Source organism: Macaca mulatta, chromosome 1 (genome assembly GCF_049350105.2).
Source record: "Macaca mulatta isolate MMU2019108-1 chromosome 1, T2T-MMU8v2.0, whole genome shotgun sequence".
Taxonomy (NCBI): Eukaryota; Metazoa; Chordata; class Mammalia; order Primates; family Cercopithecidae; genus Macaca; species Macaca mulatta.
The window spans coordinates 130,006,926-130,025,745 of NC_133406.1; the positions used below are offsets into that span (position 1 = coordinate 130,006,926).

At 48.5% G+C, this 18,820-nt stretch overlaps 1 protein-coding gene across 1 annotated transcript in view; it reads right to left on the minus strand.

Annotated features, from left to right (window-relative positions):
- The window catches only part of SLC6A17 (solute carrier family 6 member 17), a 51,460-nt gene that overhangs the window by 12,274 nt on the left and 20,366 nt on the right, over positions 1 to 18,820 (minus strand). The window contains exons 3-6 of the mRNA XM_001099500.5: positions 17,284 to 17,441; positions 15,415 to 15,541; positions 14,554 to 14,735; positions 12,746 to 12,856 (exon numbers count right to left, since the gene is read on the minus strand). Of these exons, the coding sequence (XP_001099500.2) occupies positions 12,746 to 12,856; positions 14,554 to 14,735; positions 15,415 to 15,541; positions 17,284 to 17,441 (578 nt within the window). The remainder of the gene's footprint in view (positions 1 to 12,745; positions 12,857 to 14,553; positions 14,736 to 15,414; positions 15,542 to 17,283; positions 17,442 to 18,820) is intronic.

The window sequence follows — 18,820 nt, forward strand, 5'->3', positions numbered from 1 at the left end:
GTGGTGCCAATGGAGAGATCTTCGCAGGACAAACCAAGGAGACCTTCGGGATGGACTAGAGATGGGAGATGCTGGAGAGGGAGAGGCTGAGATGAGGGCCATGTCTCCGGCCTGCATACTTGAGCAGGTGGAGATGGGGACAGTGGGAGAGGAACAGGTTGATGGTGTTGGGCAGGGAGGATCAAGACATTAGTTGTAGAAAGGTTGAGCTGAATGTGTCTTTAAGACATCTAAAACGAAATGCTAAGTGGTCTGCTGGACAGATGAACCTGGAGTCAGAGAGAGGCAAGCTGGAGATAGACTTTCTGAGTAGCAGGTGTGCCGGCAGGAGCTGAGGCTGTGGCTATATAGTTACAGAGGGATAAGAAGCGAGAGCCTGCTCCTATCTCCAACACTGAATGCAGGGAAGAGGGAGAGTCTCCTGAAAGGGAGTCAGAGAAGAAGTAGCAGAGGCAAGAAGAAAACCCAGAGCACGGAGGAGGAAGGGTCAGCGCTGCCAGTGACAGACCCTGAGGGAGTCGGCACAGGAGGCTGCAGGGGCTTCCTCGGAGTTGCTCCCTGGTGAGAAGCCAGGGGAAGTGAAGAAAGGAGAGAGGTAGAGGGGAGGAAATGGAGGCAATGTGGATAAGCAGGTCCTCGGAGAAGCAAGCCTTGGATCAGGAGCAGAAGAACAGTATCAGAAGGCGGCTACGAAATCCACGAAGGGTTGTGTTTTCGTATGTTTTGATTTCGTTTTTGTTTTTGCTTTCAATGGAGTGTCTTGAAAAGCTGGAGGGTAGGGATGCTGGGTGGGGCGGGGTTGGGGGAAGCTGTCCTCTATAGGACCACCCTTGGGCTACTCATTTGAGAGAGGAGGGAGGGAGGACAGGATGGGGCAGCTGCAGGCAGGTTTTATGGTCGGTTTCTGTCTCTGTCGTCTGAGGGAGTTTCTTGGCAGCTTCTGTTTTCCCTGTAAAGCAGGAGGCAAAATCATCTGCTAGGGATGAGTATGCCGGAAGGAAGGTCAGAGGGTGTGGAGGATTGGAAGGGTTTAGAATAGCCACAGCAGAGCATGCGAGAGCCATGCGAGAGCAGGTGACCAGAGAAACAGGGCAGGGCTGTCCTGTACTGCTGGGGGCGCACCCCCTTGCATAGGCGGATGTCTGGTTTTTAAAGTAAGATGAAATGTTACCTTCTTTACAAAAGTAATACAGGCCCACGGTTCCTTATCTAAAAGCCCTGGGGGCTGACTGGTTTTGGAATGCAAGCTTTTGTTTCTAATTTAATTTTAGAGAGGTAATGTGATGCATATGCTACGTAATTACATAACACCCCCAGCGGGGTCTGGGGCAGCACCCTGTCATCAAACACATTAGTATTTCTGCAGCAAAATATGAATATTCACACCAAGTGAATCCATAAAGACTATAAATAGCCTCACATCTGTGCAGGTCACTTTGCTTCCAAGTGAGTTCTGGAGGATCAAAACCAAACCAAACCAACTTTTGTTTTTCAGGGCTCTTTGGATTTTGGTATTGTGGATAAGGAAATGGGGGCCTGCACTGTGCCTAGTAGAAATTTGGAGAATAGAAAAGGAGAAGAAAATAACCATAGTTCCACTGGGAAAGGACTTGTGTTAATTCCCATCGCTTGGGTGAGTTTTTGAAAAATAATTTTTCAAGCATACTCCAGAAATGGGCATAAGGGTGACTTATGCCTGGAAGGCATGCTGGCTGGCCGTCTCTGGTATTCACAAATGTCAATCACAGCAGCCCTATTGCAATCTGCTGGAGCCTGGGCTTCTCCTAGGCTAGAAACCAGGACCTCGTGGCTCTGAGCAGTTTGGTGAGTTCTAACTAGGAAGAATTATGAAATTTTCTAAGAGAAGGTATGTTGAGATGATTAAATCAAGTTTAGCCGAAAGCTGCCTCCTTACATATTTTAAGTTTGGCCTAAAGGTTTCTCTGTATATCATAAACTATAACAAGTGGAGGTGTAAACAGACTGTAGCCTACTCTTGTGCCGAACCGACTTCAAATAAGGCAAACGCCGAGCTGTGATCAATCCAGCTGTTTCTGTACCTCACTTCCGTTTTCCATAAGTCACTTTCCTTTTTCTGTCCTTAAGTCTTCTTCCATCACATGACTGCACTGGAGTTTCTGAGCCTACTCTGGCTCAGAAGGCTGCCCGATTCACGAATCGTTCATTGTTCAATTAAACTTTTAAATTTAATCCAGCTGAAGTGTGTGTGTGTGTGTGTGTGTGTGTGTGTGTGTGTGTGTGTGTTTTAACAAGATGAACACAGCTCTGGTCATGTCGCTTGCATGCTGAAAAATCTTTGATGGTTCCCCACTGTCTTCTAGAAAATCTTTTTCCATTCCTTTATATTCTGAACATTCTAAATGCAGGTGACTTACTCCTCTTCAAAAGCACCGTAGTCTTTCACACCTCTGGCCTTTGCCTAGGCTGTAATTGTTTCCTGAAATTCCTTTCCTCCTACTCAGTTTCTGGTAAATTCCTACATATTTCTCAAAACCCAGCATGAATATCATCTCTTCTTTAAAGCTTTTCCTGATTGCCTCTGGTCCTTGAGCTCACAGCTCTTGTCAATACCCGCATCATAGTTTTATGTGTCTAGTCTTCCTTTCACCACTTTGTGCTTAGGGGTGGTGCCCATCTCCTCTCCTGTTTGTATGAATAGTGCCTGGCACGTGGCAGAGAAGGAAAGAGTCAGGAGCACAAGAGAGAGAGACTGGACAAAAGCTGACCTTTTTCTATGAGTTGTGAGCTGAGCGGGAGGGACCAGACAAGGGGCTGCAAAGTCGTACCAGCCTTTTGGGCTAAGACGCTGTTTTCTAGAACAAGAGGATGATCTTAGGACTTCAAACTTCTACTTTCTAAAACATGGCTATTTTAACACTGGCTTCATTTTGTTATCCTTTCCTCTTCTCTTTCTTTCTTTTTTCTGGTTGGTTTTTTTTTTTTTTTTTTTTTTTTGGTAATTATTTCCTTTTTCATCTACGTCAATCATTTTTACAAAAAGGTCCAGACTACCTGTGAAACTCAAATTCATACCATCATTAGGATTTCCATCACTCCCTAAACCTATAAGGTTTAGGATAAATGAAGATGTGAATCAATTCCTCAGCCTAGTCACAGTTCAGGGCCAAATTTCATAAATGGAGGCAGCCACTCCTGGGAGGATACCACAGTGCCAAACTGCAGATCAGAGCCGGCCCTATATAGCTTGGAGAATTCTTGGAGGATGGAATATTCAACAACTTTGGATAGAACAAAAATTTGTTTGTTTGTTAAGACTGCTCTTTTTCCACTAAAAAATTACGGAATATTTATTATAAAATGTACAAAAGTAGAGAAGATAGTATAATGAATACCCATCACCCACATACACATCACCCAGCAAACTGATGGAACCAAATCTGACATTGATAGGGCCCAGGAAAGCATCTGAGGGTGAACTTGACCTTTGAGGAGAAAAGTGCCTGGTGCAGGTGGTCCTCCCTTCCAGCCTGCAGCTTGGAGGGGTACCCTTGCTGATGGAGATGACCGCAGATGCCCAGCGCTAATCTGGGGATAAATTGAGCCTGGCACCTTCAGTACATAATGAATTTAAGGGGCTCTTTCCAGGATTCCTGGGGTGATGGTGCATGATCTCTAACAAGCAACAACAGAGGATGAACCCTTGGCCAGACTCAGAAAACCCCGCCCCCTTCCAGGCATCAGGATGTGACTGCAAGAGGAGGATGGGCAATGGGCTTTTCCCTCAGAAAAGAGGGCTCACCCCCTCCTCGGGGTGTCTGCTCTAAAACAGGAAAAGCTTCCTGCCATTTCTTCAGCACGATGGCTGAACTACTTCCTCACGCAGGGAAACAAAGTGTATCAAGGGGTTTGACTCACGGGCATGATGATGCTTTTGAATCCACAAGCAGCTGCTGAGCCCTAGCCTGAGCGCATGTGTGACAGGAGCACACGCCCTTGCTTCTCAGCACTGCTGTGCACCTGCTGGTGTGGAGCCAGCCAGGGCCACGAGGCACCAGATGGCACTGGAGCACCAGACTCCTGCTGCCCAAGAACAGTGTCACCTTCATAAGGGACGAGGATAATAATAGCTAACATTTACCACATGCTCTCCACTTGCCAGGAGCAGTCCTAAGCACTTTCCCAACAACCCTGTTGGGGAGGTGCCACTGTCCACCCCATCTTGCCATTGCGGAAACTGATGCCCTGAGGGCAAAGGAACTTGCCCAACAACTGCTGAGTGATGAGCTAGAGTCTGAACCAGATTGTCTGGCTCCAGAGCCCATGCTCTGGTCATGAGGCTGGGCCTCCTTCATCATCCTGCTGAGAAGCCCTTTCTCTAACTGTGAGAGTCAAGAAGCTCCACCCCTAACCTCCACCCCTGGGCCTTTAGAACTTGCAGAGATCCCACTTCTCTTCTCTAGGAGTTGATGCACACCCCAGATCCCTTGGTCTCCTTTTCCTTATCCCTGTATCCTGTAACACCTGGTTCTTCTCCTCCAGATGTACACATGATGTCAGTTTCCTGTGTACCCCCCGTGATATTTTATGCATATACCAGCAGTATACACTCACACATACATTACATGCACATATACATACACACACATGAATATGTGTGGGTGTGTTCCTTTTTTTCCCTGCCGTCCACACCAGGGTTGTCATGGAGCTCTCCACGCTCCCGGGGCCACTGTCCTTGCTCCCAGCCTCGGCACTTCCTCAACATGCTACGTTGGGAACCCACAGAGTCCCAGAGCTCCTGGCACACTGCCCCTTCTGCTCTTGTCCACTCACAGCCTCCTCCCTACAGTTATCCACCCTTTCTGTGCTTCAGTTTTCCCATCTGCAAAGTGGTGATGAGATCACCGACCTCTCCAGGGTTGTTAGGAGGTTTAAATGGGTTAATATGTGCAAAGTGCACACAGAAGTGCCTGGCACAGAGTAAGCACCATCCATTGTAAAACACAGGCTTGTGGGCCGCGTGCGGTGGCTCACACCTGTAATCCCAGCACTTTGGGAGGCCGAGGCGGGCGGATCACAAGGTCAGGAGATTGAACCATCCTGGCTAACACAGTGAAACCCCTATTAAAAATACAAAAAATTAGCCAGGCATTGTGGCACGCGCCTATAGTCCCAGCTACTCGGGAGGCTGAGGCAGGAGAATCATTTGAACCCGGGAGGCAGAGGTTGCAGTGAGCCTAGATCGCGCCACTGCACACTCCAGCCTGGGGAACAGAGCAAGACTCCACCTAAAAACAAAAACAGCAACAAAAAAACAGGCTTGTATAATTACCTCACTGATGGTTGGAAACAGCGTGCTTTCAGAGATGTTCAAATGTGAAAAACCGTCCATCTTGGAGTTGCAGAAGTGTTGGCGATCTCCATGCTGGAGAGTCCACTGCACACTCCTGACCCCTAGCCTCCAGGGGGCCCTTCATGCTGCCGCTGCCCACACATTTCCCCCATCTCTTACACAGTTACTTCACACTCACTCCTCCTTAGCCCTCCAAGTCCTCCTCCTCCCTTCCTGCTCTCAAATGATCACCTTGTCTCCTACTTCACAGCGAAAAGATGACACAATTGGCAGAAAGTTCCTCCCCACACCATCTTACCTGCCAGCGTCCATGTGCCACAGCCTGGCCTTTCCTTCCTGCTACTATGGGGACTATGTGTGGTCCTAGTTGAGACCAACTCCTCCAGCTGAGCACTGCAGTCTCTCCCTCCTGCTTATTTCTCCTCTCCTATAACATAAACTTCCTCCTCTTTTTTGAATATTTTAAGTGCACAATTGAATCGTTTTTAGCATAATCACACTGTTGTGTAACTTTTACCACACCCAATTTCTAAAACCTCCTCATCACCCCCAAAAGAAAACTTAAACACGTAGAATCATTCCGCATGTCTCCCCCAACCCCCCCACAAGCCCAATACTAACCACTAATCCACCTTCTTTCTCTATGGATTCACCTATTCTGGACATTTCATATCATTGGAATCATCCTGTGTGTGGTCTTTTGTGTTTGGCTTCTTTCATTTAGCTTAAAGTTTTCAGGAGTTGCATGTTGCAATGTGTATCACTGCCTCACTCCTTTTTATGGCTGGATAATATCCCATTGTATGCATATACCACATTTTAAAAATTTATTCATCAGTTGACGGACATTGGGTTGTTTCTACGTTTTGGCTATAATGCACAATGCTGCTATGAACATTTGTGTACAAGTTTTTGTGTGAACATGCTTTCAGTTCCCTTGGATACGTGCCTAGGAGTGGAATTGCTGGGTCATATGCTAACCCTGTTTAACCTTTTGAAGAACTGCTAGGCTTTGTTTTCCAAAGCCATTATACCATTTCACATTCCCACCAGTGGTGTATGACGGATTATTTTTATCATATAAATTGTGAAATAACACCCTTGACCCCATGGCCCTCTCCAGTTACCATCCCATTTCTCATTTCTCTGCTCCTCTAAAGCAAAACTCCTGAGAATAACTGGTATCTATTACTTGTCTCCAATTCCCCACCTCCCATTTTCCCTTCAATTCCCCACCTCCCATTTTCCCTTCAACCCATTGTTATTAGATTTGTCTTCAGCACTCCACCAAAGTAGCTCTTGTTGAGGTCACCAGTGACCCCTCTGTTGCCAAGTGCCTTGGTCAATTCTCAGACCTCATCGCCTGACCTCTCAGCAGCTTTGGACACGGCTGATGGTTCCCTCTTTCTTAAAACATTTTCTTCACTCTGCGTCTAGAATGTTTGTCTGTCAGCCTGCCTATCTCTCTCTCTGCTCCTATTTTTCGACCCCCCCACCAACCCCCCCAGAGCTATCCCTCCCTCAACCTCTAAACACCAGGGCCCCAGTGCTCAGCTCTCTTCTCTGTCTTTGTTCATTCTCTAGGTGTTTGGAAACCAATCTATGGCTTTAAATTCTCTCTGTTATCCCAGACTCCCAAATGTAGACCTTCACACCTGACCTCTAGATCCATACATCCAACTGCCTCCTCAGCATCTCCATGTGGAGATCTGTTAGATATTTTAAGCCTGCCCTGTCCGAAAGAGTACTCTTGATGTTCCCCACTGAATCCATTCCCTCCACTGTCTTCCCTATCTCCATAAATGTCAATTCCATCCTTCCAACTGCTCACATAAAGGGCCACAGTCATCCTTGACTCCTCTCTTCCTCTTACACCTCACAACCAATCCAACAGCAAATCCTGTTGACTCTGCTTCTGAAACGTATCTTCCATTAAACTAACTCTCATCACTCCCATTGCCATCACCTGGGCTCACACCCCAGTCATCTCTCACCCGGAGGACCTCCTAGCAGGTCTCCCTGTCCTGTCCTTATTCCCTCAGATTTTCTATAGAAGCCATTTAAGAGGCTTAGAATGATCATCCTAAGACAGAAGCCAGATCATGCTGCTCCTCTGCTCAGAACTCTCAATGGCTCCCTTTTCACCAGAGTAAATGTCAAACTTCTTACCTTAACCACAGCACCCTCATGATCTGGCTGTACATTACCACTGACCATATGTCCTACCTCTTTCCCCTCCTGTTCAAGCCACACTGGCCTCCTTGAATATGCCAGCCACAGCCAGTCTCAAGCCCTTTTCACTCATTGTTCTCTCTGTTCGGGATGGAATGCATTACTTCCAAATATCCACATAGCCTGCTCCCTGACCTCCTTCAGGTCTTCATTCACACGTCACTGCTCAGTGAGGCGTTCCTTGACCGTACTGTCCATAAGTGCAACTCTTCTCCCCGAATGCCCTAAATCTTCTTTCTCTGCTTTATTTTTCCCCTTGGCATCAACAGTTAATGACAATTCTTTATCTTATATTATCTGACAACATCTGTCTCCCTCCACTGGAACGTAAGCTCCATGAGGACCAGGAAGTCTGTCTGCTTTGTTCACTGCTGGATCCTAGGACTCGGAACAGTGCATGTTACAGGCATTCAATAAACCTTTGTTGAATGAGTAGGTGAATGGTGGTTATTTGGGTTGTTTTCAATATTTTTCCACTAAAACAAATGCTGTAATGAGCAATGTTGGTCATTACATTACATTGTACACTAATCATTTTGCTTATGTATAAGTACATCTGTAGGACAAATATGTAGAAGTTAAATTGGGCTGAAAGACACGAACAGTTGTAATTTTGATAAACATTCTCTGAACATTTTGTGGTTAAAAATCCTACCATAGTCTACCACTTTATATTGAACAAATCACATGATTAATTTAATTGCATGGTACCCCATGCTGACCTGGGTTTTTACCTACACGGAAAGAAAGTAATCAGGAGAAAAGCTGCCCAAGGAATTCAAGAAGTTCATTAGCCGTCACCACGAGTCTAGTGGGTCATCATGGCAGCCTGGCCACATTGGATTCATCATACCCAGTAACTGCTTGAAGACATGGACTGCAAAGTCCAAATCTGATAGCCTGAATAATTTCCGATGTTGGAAGGCTCTATGGAAGGGAAGACCTTCCAGGTCATTGAGCATAATCTATGGAGAGCCAATGCTTCTCCCACAGGGATTCTGAGATGCCCTGGCCAAAAACTCTTGGACTCTGCCAGAGGTACCAGACAGCATGACCCTTGGGGATGTCATTTACATTATAGTCTATATGAATGGAGCAGTGCACAGCATGGGCAGCTAGGGCATTGACCTGGTACTTTATAGCACCATTCTAGGGCAAGAACTCGAAATGGCTCCTAAGACCCTTCATATCTCCCCAGTTCTGTGCTGAAACAGTCACAGCTCTGCAACAGTAGTTTGCCACATATAGACTGTCAGGCATTTGTTTCTGAGAGTTGGCCCATCCTTCTGCAGATGACTTGGAGGGATTTGTAAATAGGAACCTCACCCCAGCCATCACCATTGGCCTCACTTGCTTGACTCCCTGAGGGGGCTTGGATGGAGCCCCCCAGAGCTTCCTTCTCAGCCAGCTCAGCTCAATCATGGGGTATGAGATGGGGAAAGGCAGATTAGCAGCAGTGTGCTGGGGTTTTTGTTCCTGCAAAACCTCTCCTGCCCATCTCCCAAAATGTGGGTTTGTTTTTAGCCATTCCCAGGAATAGAAGAAGGATCGGTTTTAGATGAAATTGTAAGGTAGGGGACATTTTTATTTAACCCTCCACTCTTGCCACCTGGCTCTCAGCCACCAATTTTCATGAAGCCAGTTTATCAGCTGGAGAGCATGGGATGTGGAGTCTGTGGACATGAGTTCAGGTTTTCCCCTGCTTCTTGCCAGCTGTGTAGCTTCAGGAGAGTCACTTTATTTTTATGTTGATTTTTAATGGATTAATTACTTTTTGGAGATGCAGTTTCACTACTGTTACTCAGGCTGGTATCTAACTCTTAGATTCAAGGGATCCTTCCACCTCAGCCTCCCAAGTAGCTGAAATTACAGGCACACACCACTGCGCCTGGCTCCTGGATTTGATTTTTTAAAGTCTCATGAAGACCCTGGCCTCTGCAAATGCCAAAGTGGATTCACATGGTTTCCTGAACATCCTGGAAACCGTTTTAGAAAGATGCACCCCAAGGTCAGGCGCAGTGGCTCACGCCTGTAATCCCAGCACTTAGGGAGGCCAAGGCGGGCAGATCACCTGACGTCAGGAGTTCAAGACCAGCCTGACCAACATGGAGAAACCCTGTCTCTACTAAAAATACAAAATTACTCAGATGTGGTGGCACATGACTGTAATCCCAGTTACTCGGGAGGCTGAGGCAGGAGAATAGCTTGAACCCGGGAGGCGGACGTTGCGGCGAGCCAAGATCGCGCCATTGCACTCGAGACTAGGCTACAAGACCAAAACTCCACCTCAAAAAAGAAAGGAAAGGAAGTGGAAGAGGAGGGGAGGGGAGGGGAAGGGAGGAAAGAGAGGAGAGGAGAGGAGAGGAGAGGAGAGGAGAGGAGAGGAGAGGAGAGGAGAGGAGAGGAGAGGAGAGGGAAGGGAAAGTGTACATAAACCATTTTGCACCCATCTAATTGGCAAAAATTGAAGACTGACAAATGTGGAACAACTGGGATTTTCATGTACAACTTGTGGGAGTGATAGCAGATACAACCATTTGGGAGTGCAATTTAGTCAACATCGAATAAGACTGAAGATGTGCATACCCTTTGAGACAGCAATTCCACTCCTAAACATAGATACCGTAGAGAAACATGTACGCATGAAGACCTGCGTAGTGTTTATTGTAACATTATTAGCAATGGTGAAAACTGGAAACAATTTAAATGATCATTAACTAGAGAATGAATAAACAAATTTCAGTTTAGTCCTACAGCAAAATACTATGCATCCATGAAAACTGATGCACTAGAGCTATACACCAAAATTGGTAAATCTTAAAAACTCATGTGAAGCAAAAATAAAAGCAAGTTGCAGAATACATATAATATGATGCCATTCATGTAAAGGTTAAAAGTATGCAGAAATGCTAAACATTGTTTATGGATACACATATATGTATGACAAATTTCAAAGAATGTATGATCAAGACAAATCCCAAATTTAGGATAGTGGCTGCTATAATCTGAATGTTAGTATCCCTTCAAAATTCCCATGACAGAACCTAATACTCAGTGTGATAGTATTAAGTAAGAGGTGGGGGTCTTTGGGAGGTGATTAGGTCATGACAGTGGAGCCCTGACAGGATTAGTGCCCCTATAAAAAGAGGCTCAAGTGAGTTCCCCTGAACCTCTGCCATGTGAGGATGCAGTGAGAAAGTGCCATCTTTGAAGCAGAGTCCTCACTAGATACTGAAGCTAGGTGCCTTGATCTTGGACTTCCCAACCTCCAGGACTGTGAGCAATAAATTTCAATTGTTTATAAATTATCCAGTCTAAAGAATTTTTGTTGTAGCAGCAGGAATGGAATAAGACAGTTGCTATCTTTGGGCAGGGAAGGGAATGGGATCAGGGAGAGCTACACTGGCAATTTAATGGCATCTGTAATATTTTATTTCCTAAGAATTTTTATTATATTATTAGATATGTGTTTATACGCCTGAGATATTTCATAATTAAAGAGATAATTTAAAGTGTGTCTGAATCCAGTGGGGAGCAGTATTGTGTGTGTTGAGATCAGCAGCTGCTCCTATGACTCTGTTCCTCTTGCTCCTAGAGTTACATACAGGTGGCTCTTAACACCATTGAGGAGCCCATCTGGAGACCTTTGTGATGTTCCACACTTAGGAACAACACCAGAGCATATAATTTCCTCCTAAAGTTTAGTAAAGTAGAACTGGAAAACTGAAGTGAACATTTTAGACTGATCATGGTTCTAGAGATACAGTTGTAATTTGTTACAAACAGTTGGCTTTCTTTTCATGGCTATTTTCTCCCAAAGAAACCAGGTTATTTTTTTTTTCTTTGTCAGATATCATGTGTTTACAACAACCCTACGGCCAGCCACATGGCTCAGGATTCACATTCATGCCTCAGGAGATTCATTAAGTGCTTCATAAAGTGGATCTTTGAAGTTGGTCATGTGTAAACCTCAGATAATATATCCAAGAACGCTGAGGGACCATTTAGGCACTGTCTGGTGACTATGGAGTGGCATGTGCCCTAACCAGTGCTACACCTGAAACATCAGGAGCCTATGGGGATTTTCAACCCTATCAGATCTGGGTTCTTCTTCCCGTGTCATCCTGCACAAACTGTTTGTGTAAAGGGGTGTGTGTGTGTACACACATGTGCAAGGTGGCACCAATGAACACTGAAGAATTCAAGCTGGCCTGGCTGAGCTCTGACCCTGTGCCCATGGGCTATAATCTCACCAGGTCCCTGCTGGTTGCTACTGATCAGCTGGCATTTAGAGATGGACTCTCAGCCTGACCAGCTGGGGTTGCCAGTGTACATGGCTTGGGGCAACTTGAAGGGAATGCCAATCTGCATTTGAAAATCTTTTATTCGTCCATGGACTGAGGCATGCCAGTTGTGCCCAGTGGTCTGAAGGGTCATAGACAGGCAAGGCCATGGGTGGAGACAGACCATCTTTAGGGAACCTGCATATACATCTTCAGGATGCCCGTGCCTCTGCTGCACCCTTCATGAAATGTGAACAGTAATCCTGCTCATCTTGCTCCCTGGGCTATTGAGAGAATTAAGAGGAAGTGTGAACGGCTTTGCTAAGGTTAAAATCACCACTCATATAGTCTATTATCTTTAATAAAATAGCAACTTCTTTCCTTTGATTTGGATACAAGGGGAGATTCCCAGGAGCTTTCTTCTCTTAGGCATCTTCTTGGTTCCTGCTGCCACACAATGAAAGCCCCCATGAATGAATGAATGAATGAATGAATGAATGAATGAAGCTCCCTACTCTCATGCCCTAGCCAAACCTGACTTCCCACTGTTGCCTCAAGCATGTCCAGTGTTTTTCCACACCCCTGCTCATGCAGTTCCCTTTGATTATAATGTCCTTTGGCAGTTCACTGCAATCCTACCTGTTCCCTAAGGCTCTTTCAGTTGTTACCACCTTTCTGAAGCTTTTCTAATTTCACCCAAATCGAAGACATGCCTCTCTTTGGAACCTTGAGGGCAGGGCCCATGCCCCCTTCCCTGTGCATCTCTCCAGGGCCTGGCACAATACCCAACATATAGCAGGTATTTGGAGTGCATTAAATTCCATGAAATTGCATGAAGCTGACCAGGCCCAGCAGACCTGTTGCTGTTCCCTAGCATATGGGAGCCCCAAACCCTTACCTTGGGAGTGAACATGTGTAGGATGCCATCAACTGCCCCTCGCAGCAACAACCCCCGGACCAGGAAGCAGGCCAGCACCACGTAGGGGAAGAGGGAGCTGAAATACATCACCTGCAGAGAGGACAGGCACCCCCCATCAGGCAAAGCCCTTCCTGCAGCTGGCACCCCCCATCCCTGCTCACATCTGGGGCACATGAGCTGCCCCTGATGGCAGCAGAAAGCAGAGCCCTGGAACCCCTGGGCATAGGGCCAAGCCTGCCACACATCTGGCAGGGAGCCAAGGCAGAAGCAGGAACAGGACAAGCTGGAGTCTACATGGCTGCTGTGCCTGGGGTTGCTTTTCTCCTTTCCAGAGCTGGCAGGGCTGAGCTAACAGCCTCCTCACCCCAGAGGGCTGCCAAGAGGGTGAGGGAGTCTTTTGCTGTCCCCTCCTGATTCTCCCATGTCTCACTCCCGCAGTGGGCCTCCTAAGGATCTCCCCTGTCCTTAGAGCTCCTTTCACGGAAGACCTGCAGGAGGTTATAGACACGGCTCCCAAGCAGAAGACATCTGAAGAAGTCCCTAGCCCCTTGTGAGGATGAATCGTGTGCTCTTCTCTAGCACCGCATTTCTCGCACATGTCTATATCCCTGTGTGCGTGGTACACAGCCTCACACAAAACAGATGCTCACAAAATGCCTGCTGCACTGAAACAAAGGAAGAGGGCTGTTTGGGCAGGGTGGTGTAAAGGCTAAGAGAATGCATGTCTGGTGTTAGGCTGCCTGACTTGTAACCCTGGCTCTACCATTTACCAACATGTGACCTCAGGCATTTCATTTAACCTCCGTGAGCCTCCATCTCCTCATCTCTAAAATAGGTGGAATCATCCCTAACTCATAACGTTGCTGTGGACCAAATGCGTTCATGGGTGGCAGCACCTGAGAAGTGCCATGAAGCATCAGCTACTATCTCAGCCTCTGGAAAGAGAAGAGGTCAGTGGCTGGGGTCACTCTACCTTTCAAGAGCTTAGCTTCCTTGCTCATCAAATCCAGTAAAGAACCTGAAGCCTCAAACAGCCAGGGTTCTAGCTGCAGCTCTGAGACTGACTGGCTGCGTGATGTTAGCTGAGGTGCTTTCCCCTCTCTGGGCCTCACTTTCCTCATCTGTAAAATGAGTAGCCTGGGATACAGGACCTCTAATCCAGTCCTTTCCATCCCTGGCAGCACATGAATACTGATAGATGACAAGTAAGAAAGGGCCCTTATTTAAAGGGGATCTGAAATGCTGGGAAGAGGTGTGGGGCTTGGCTGGTCTACCCCTCAGAGACTGCTATGGAGCTGCCCCCTGAGACCTCCAAGGCCCCTTTCACTTATAGCATCTACCTGCTCAAAGGGCCCTTTAGCTGTAGTCATGGCAAGCTGCTGGTTTTCACCAAAAACTGCTCAAAGCTGGTTCTTCCAGGGCTTTTGCTCTTGGGAACCTGAGGGTCTAGAATCTAGACAGATGTCCCTGGGTCAATACTTCTAGTTTTCCTCTTCTCTAATGTTTGCATTAGAGCAGGCCTGAGTTATCTGAGCATGGAAGCGGCTGGGGTCCAGGGCAATGACTTTCTAGCTATTCCATTCCGGGTGGGCTGTCCATGGTGAGCAATACTATAGAAATGATACTTCCACGCCCTCCTCTGGGGGCCCGCATCATCATCCAGAGCCATCCACGGCCCAAACCCCCCTGGAAGACCCTGTAAGGGGCAGCCTGGAATTCTTTGCCCTGTGCCCTCTGTGCCTTTCTGCTGTTCCCCATTTGGGTCCTGGGTGCCCCCCAGCACTCACCTTCCCCGAGGACTGGATGCCCTTAACAACAGCCATCCCCACGATGCTCCAGGCCACAAGAAGGCACAGGGTCATCTTCCAGTTGAGGCCCCCACTCTCCGAGATGGAGTCAGAGATGTCCAAGGCCTCTCGGTACCAGAAGTAGGTAGTGGCTGAGCTCTTTTCACACTCTGCTTCCACCACTGAAATAGCAGCAAAGGTCACAGGGCCTCAGTGGCGGGGACTATGGGGTCACTTCCTCTGCTGGACCCCCACTCAGGGCAGTAGTGGGTGAGGGAGCAGCTGAGGGTGCGCAGCTGGGAGGGGCTGTGCTCATTCTGGGTTAGCCAGGATCTGGCAGACCCTGAGGAATCCTAGGCTCCCAGTGGGGTCTGGGAGGCTTCAGGACACACCGGCCTGGCTGATTCCCACCCATGCCTCCCGCTGCCCACGTTTCTCCATGGAAGGGAGGAAACGTGAGGCTGAATTGGCCTAAAGTTCCTTGGGGAAGGTCCTGAGCTGGGAGCTAGAGACCTGGATTCTCATCCCAGATCATTGGTTAGATGAGTGGTGTGAACATGGGAAAGTCGCTTCTGGGCCTCGGTTTCCTCATCTGTGCAGTGGAATAACAGGGTGAGTAATAACAATTGAAGTCACACTTTCCAGAGTTTCACCTACACTCATTATTGTATTCAATCCTGTCAGAAATAGGCTGGAAAAGAGACCATTCCCACTGGGGAAGGGGAAATGAGGATCAGAGATGTTAAGTGACTTATCCAAGGTGACACAACAAGTCTGAAATTCCAAATGTGTGCGCTAAGCCTGTGAGACCCCTTCCTGGGACAGGGCTGGCTGGCATCCCCAGCTGGGCCCCATACTTGCCTGCCACACTCCCATTCCTGACGACAGGACATTCACTCCAGGGCAGCGGGTACTGGAAGGACTTGAAGAAATAGAAGATGCTCCACCCGATGATCACGTTATAATACAGCCCCACAAAGAGACAGACCTGGGGACAAGCCCGCTGCGGGGTCACTGAGGCTGCAGGCAACTCCACCCTGCCCCCGCGCCCAACCCGAGGCCCAGCGCATGGGCAGCAACACAGAACACAGCAGCACAACCTCAAGGGAGGCAAGGAGGGATGGGGTGTGGGCCGTGGAGGAGCTCCCCTCGTGCTCCATTGATCTGGTATTCAGGGAATCCACAAAGGAATTTTTCAGATGTTAAAGTTCTCTCTTTTAAGCAACAAACTCTTAAAATGTTAATCCTTTCCAGTTTGAAATTCTTCTAAGATACTTGAAGTCCTTTCTCCTCCTCATTTCCTGATGACTCGGGATGGTAATGGCAGAGATGCCCTCCAGGATTGTGAAGGCACGCACAGCTTTGACCTCTACGGTAAACAGATCCAGATTGCTGTGCTTTTAGAGACTCTCTGGGTGTTTCTTGTGGATTCTACTCTCTCTTGGGCGTGTTAGCAGCCCGCCTCTAGAAAGATGGCTCTTGTCATTTCTTGGAAACACAATAACTAACGTTAGTCGAATTTTATTTAAAATAGGAGTGCATGGACTCTGCCTGAGGGTCCAAGGGGCTTCTCTGAAAGCAATGTTTCTATGGGCAGGGATTTGCTGCATCCACTCTGGACACGGAGTGGTCCCTTCCAGAGCCATGACTGTCTCCTGCGGCAGTGAGACGGGCGTCAGTGTGAGAGCTGAGGGCCACTTGCTTCATCAGTCTCACCTGAGCATGTGTGTGCAGGAGCAGCTGCTCATACAGCAGAACTTTCTGGGAGCATAGACAGAGTGAGACGCCCACTTCCTTTACTTGTGTGATTTCAGTACAAGTGGGAGACCATACACACACTCCTATGTATCAGCACACAGCCAGCCCCAGCAGAGTACATGGCATTGGCCAGTGCAAAGCTGATGGCTGACATGAGAGCAGAGGGCTGCAATAGGCCTTCTCCCAGTCTCTGCCTGAGGCAAGTTTGGGCTGGCCCTACTGCCAGGCCTGGCAGAATCCTTAGTCCCTTCCAGAAGTTCATTCCAGTCTTTATCCCAGGTGTGAGCAGTAAGCATGGGCCCCTATAGGCTTTGTCCTTAAGGGATGCTGTTTCCTCACCTAGAGCTCTGAGCAGGGTCTCGTCTGCAGCCTTGTGGACGAGCCTGGAGACCTCACAAAGTTCTCCATCCAGGGCCACGGGAGTCTCCCTGTCTCTCACTTTCCAAAGCGTCATCCGCCTTGGGTTGACCTTAAGTTTCCTGTGTGAGTTCTCCAACTCTGCTCTCTGGCACAGCAAAATGGCAAGGAGACCCAGAGCCCCAGGTCTGCCTTTTCCTGAGCTCCCTACTTGCCTGATTAAAATACTCTTTGACCAAGGAAAGAGGAGGGACCTCCCTCATGGGGAGCTGAGGGACTGGTAAGCAGAGAAGGGCATCTGGGCTAGTCCATATGTCCCCAGAGAACTCTGGCTGAGCTGTCCCAGGCGGCCCTACGTGAATATGTCCCAGCTTTTCCTCCTTAGCACCAGTGGCAAATCTTCCACACTGTTTCAGGCAATGTGGTCGACTTTCAGTTTAGGAAACATGGTGACTGGGGTCTTGGAACCCCAGCTGTAATTCCCATGTTGAGGATCCCCCTCCCTGCCCTTGTCCTGATGTAGGACTCTGGCCTGGAAACTCGGTGACCTCCTCTCCAATGCCCAGGAGCAGCCCCCTGCCTCCCGCTCAGTGCCTGCCCCAGCCCTTGACTCACTATGCAGCTGGAGAAGCCGATGCCCCCCAGGCGGGGACACACATAGTGCCACACACCAATGCTGCCGCGGCGGATCCTCTGGCCCACGGCCAGCTCTAGGAAGAAGAGGGGGATGCCGATGATGATCAGCAGCACCAGGTAGGGCACCAGGTAAGCACCTGCAGGGAGAGCAGAGGGATGGCAGAGGGGCTTTGGAGCACAGCAGCAGAGTGAGGGAAGGCGCTGCAGCCATGTCCTCCAGTCTCAGCCACATCTCTGGTCATCCGCAAGTTGTCACCAGTCCCGGTGCTCCTCCGTGAATGATCTGGCCCTAAGCGTGGCCTACCACACAGCAGCCCACCAGGACCCACCTTCTCCCCCTTGGCTCCCCTGACCTGAAACACTAAGGCAGGAAGTGTATGTATGTCAACTCACAAGGCTAGGTTCAGAAACAGACAGACATTGCACTGCTTCTCCAGAATCCACATGTCAAGTCACAAGCGGCAGACACACTCACCTCATGAGGTGCTCCGTGGACACCTGTTCACACCCCCTGCTGCCCACAGAGAAGCAGCCGCAGATGGCATGGGGGCTTACTCGCCCCCAGACGCACAGACACTGGGTGCAGCCTTCCCAGAGTCTGAACCAGACACTGATGCAGCAGACTGGGCAGCTCCAGGGAAGCAGAGCTTGGAAGCTCTCCAGGGAGAGGGGGGCCTGACCAGTTTTGCCATTAATCTCCAGCTAATTGAGAGGAACGGGAGAGAAATTAGCAGTTCAGAAAAGCGTGGCCAGGAGGATCATAAAGGATAGAATGGGTCTCGCTAAAGATTCCAGATGATAAATTAATCTTGCTGTCCTGTCCTGGGCCTCACTGCAGAAACAATCTCAATTCCAAGTGACAGGGCATTTAGCAGGAGAATTAAAACCATGTCTGGACACAGATGAGTGCACCCCGCTGAGAGCTGTGCCAACAACCTAGTCCTGTTAGCAAGGCCCTGCCTATCTGTCAAACACTGTCAGGCCAGCCCCAGTCACCAGGGCCCTGATGGTCACCCAGCACTCTCTGACTAAGCCTTGCCAGTAGAGAGCCTCCAGAAGCCCCCAGATACACTGCTCTGACCCCATAACATAACATCCCACATATTCACCAACATGTGCCCAATCTGCCAATGAACACTGGCAATCGGGCATCTCCTAGGCACAAATTCTGCCACTTGGCAACAATTAACTATTTACTGCAGGTCCACTCTGTGCCATGCACATGCAGCAGGGGACAGTGGAGTAACAGAAGGCACAGACACCATCCTAGAACGGTTCACGATCTGCCGGGGAGGCAGGCAGAGTCACATGAGTAATATGAGCACGCATGTGTATACACACACACACACCCCCCAAAGACTAGTCACACAGGCCAACCAAGCACATACATGCTGAGGAAAGGGCCAGGGTCCCATGGAGCTAATCAGGAAAACCTTCTGGGGAGGCAACCCACCGAGCTTTATAGGACAGCATCTCACTCACTAGATGCACACATGCACACATACATTCAACTCGT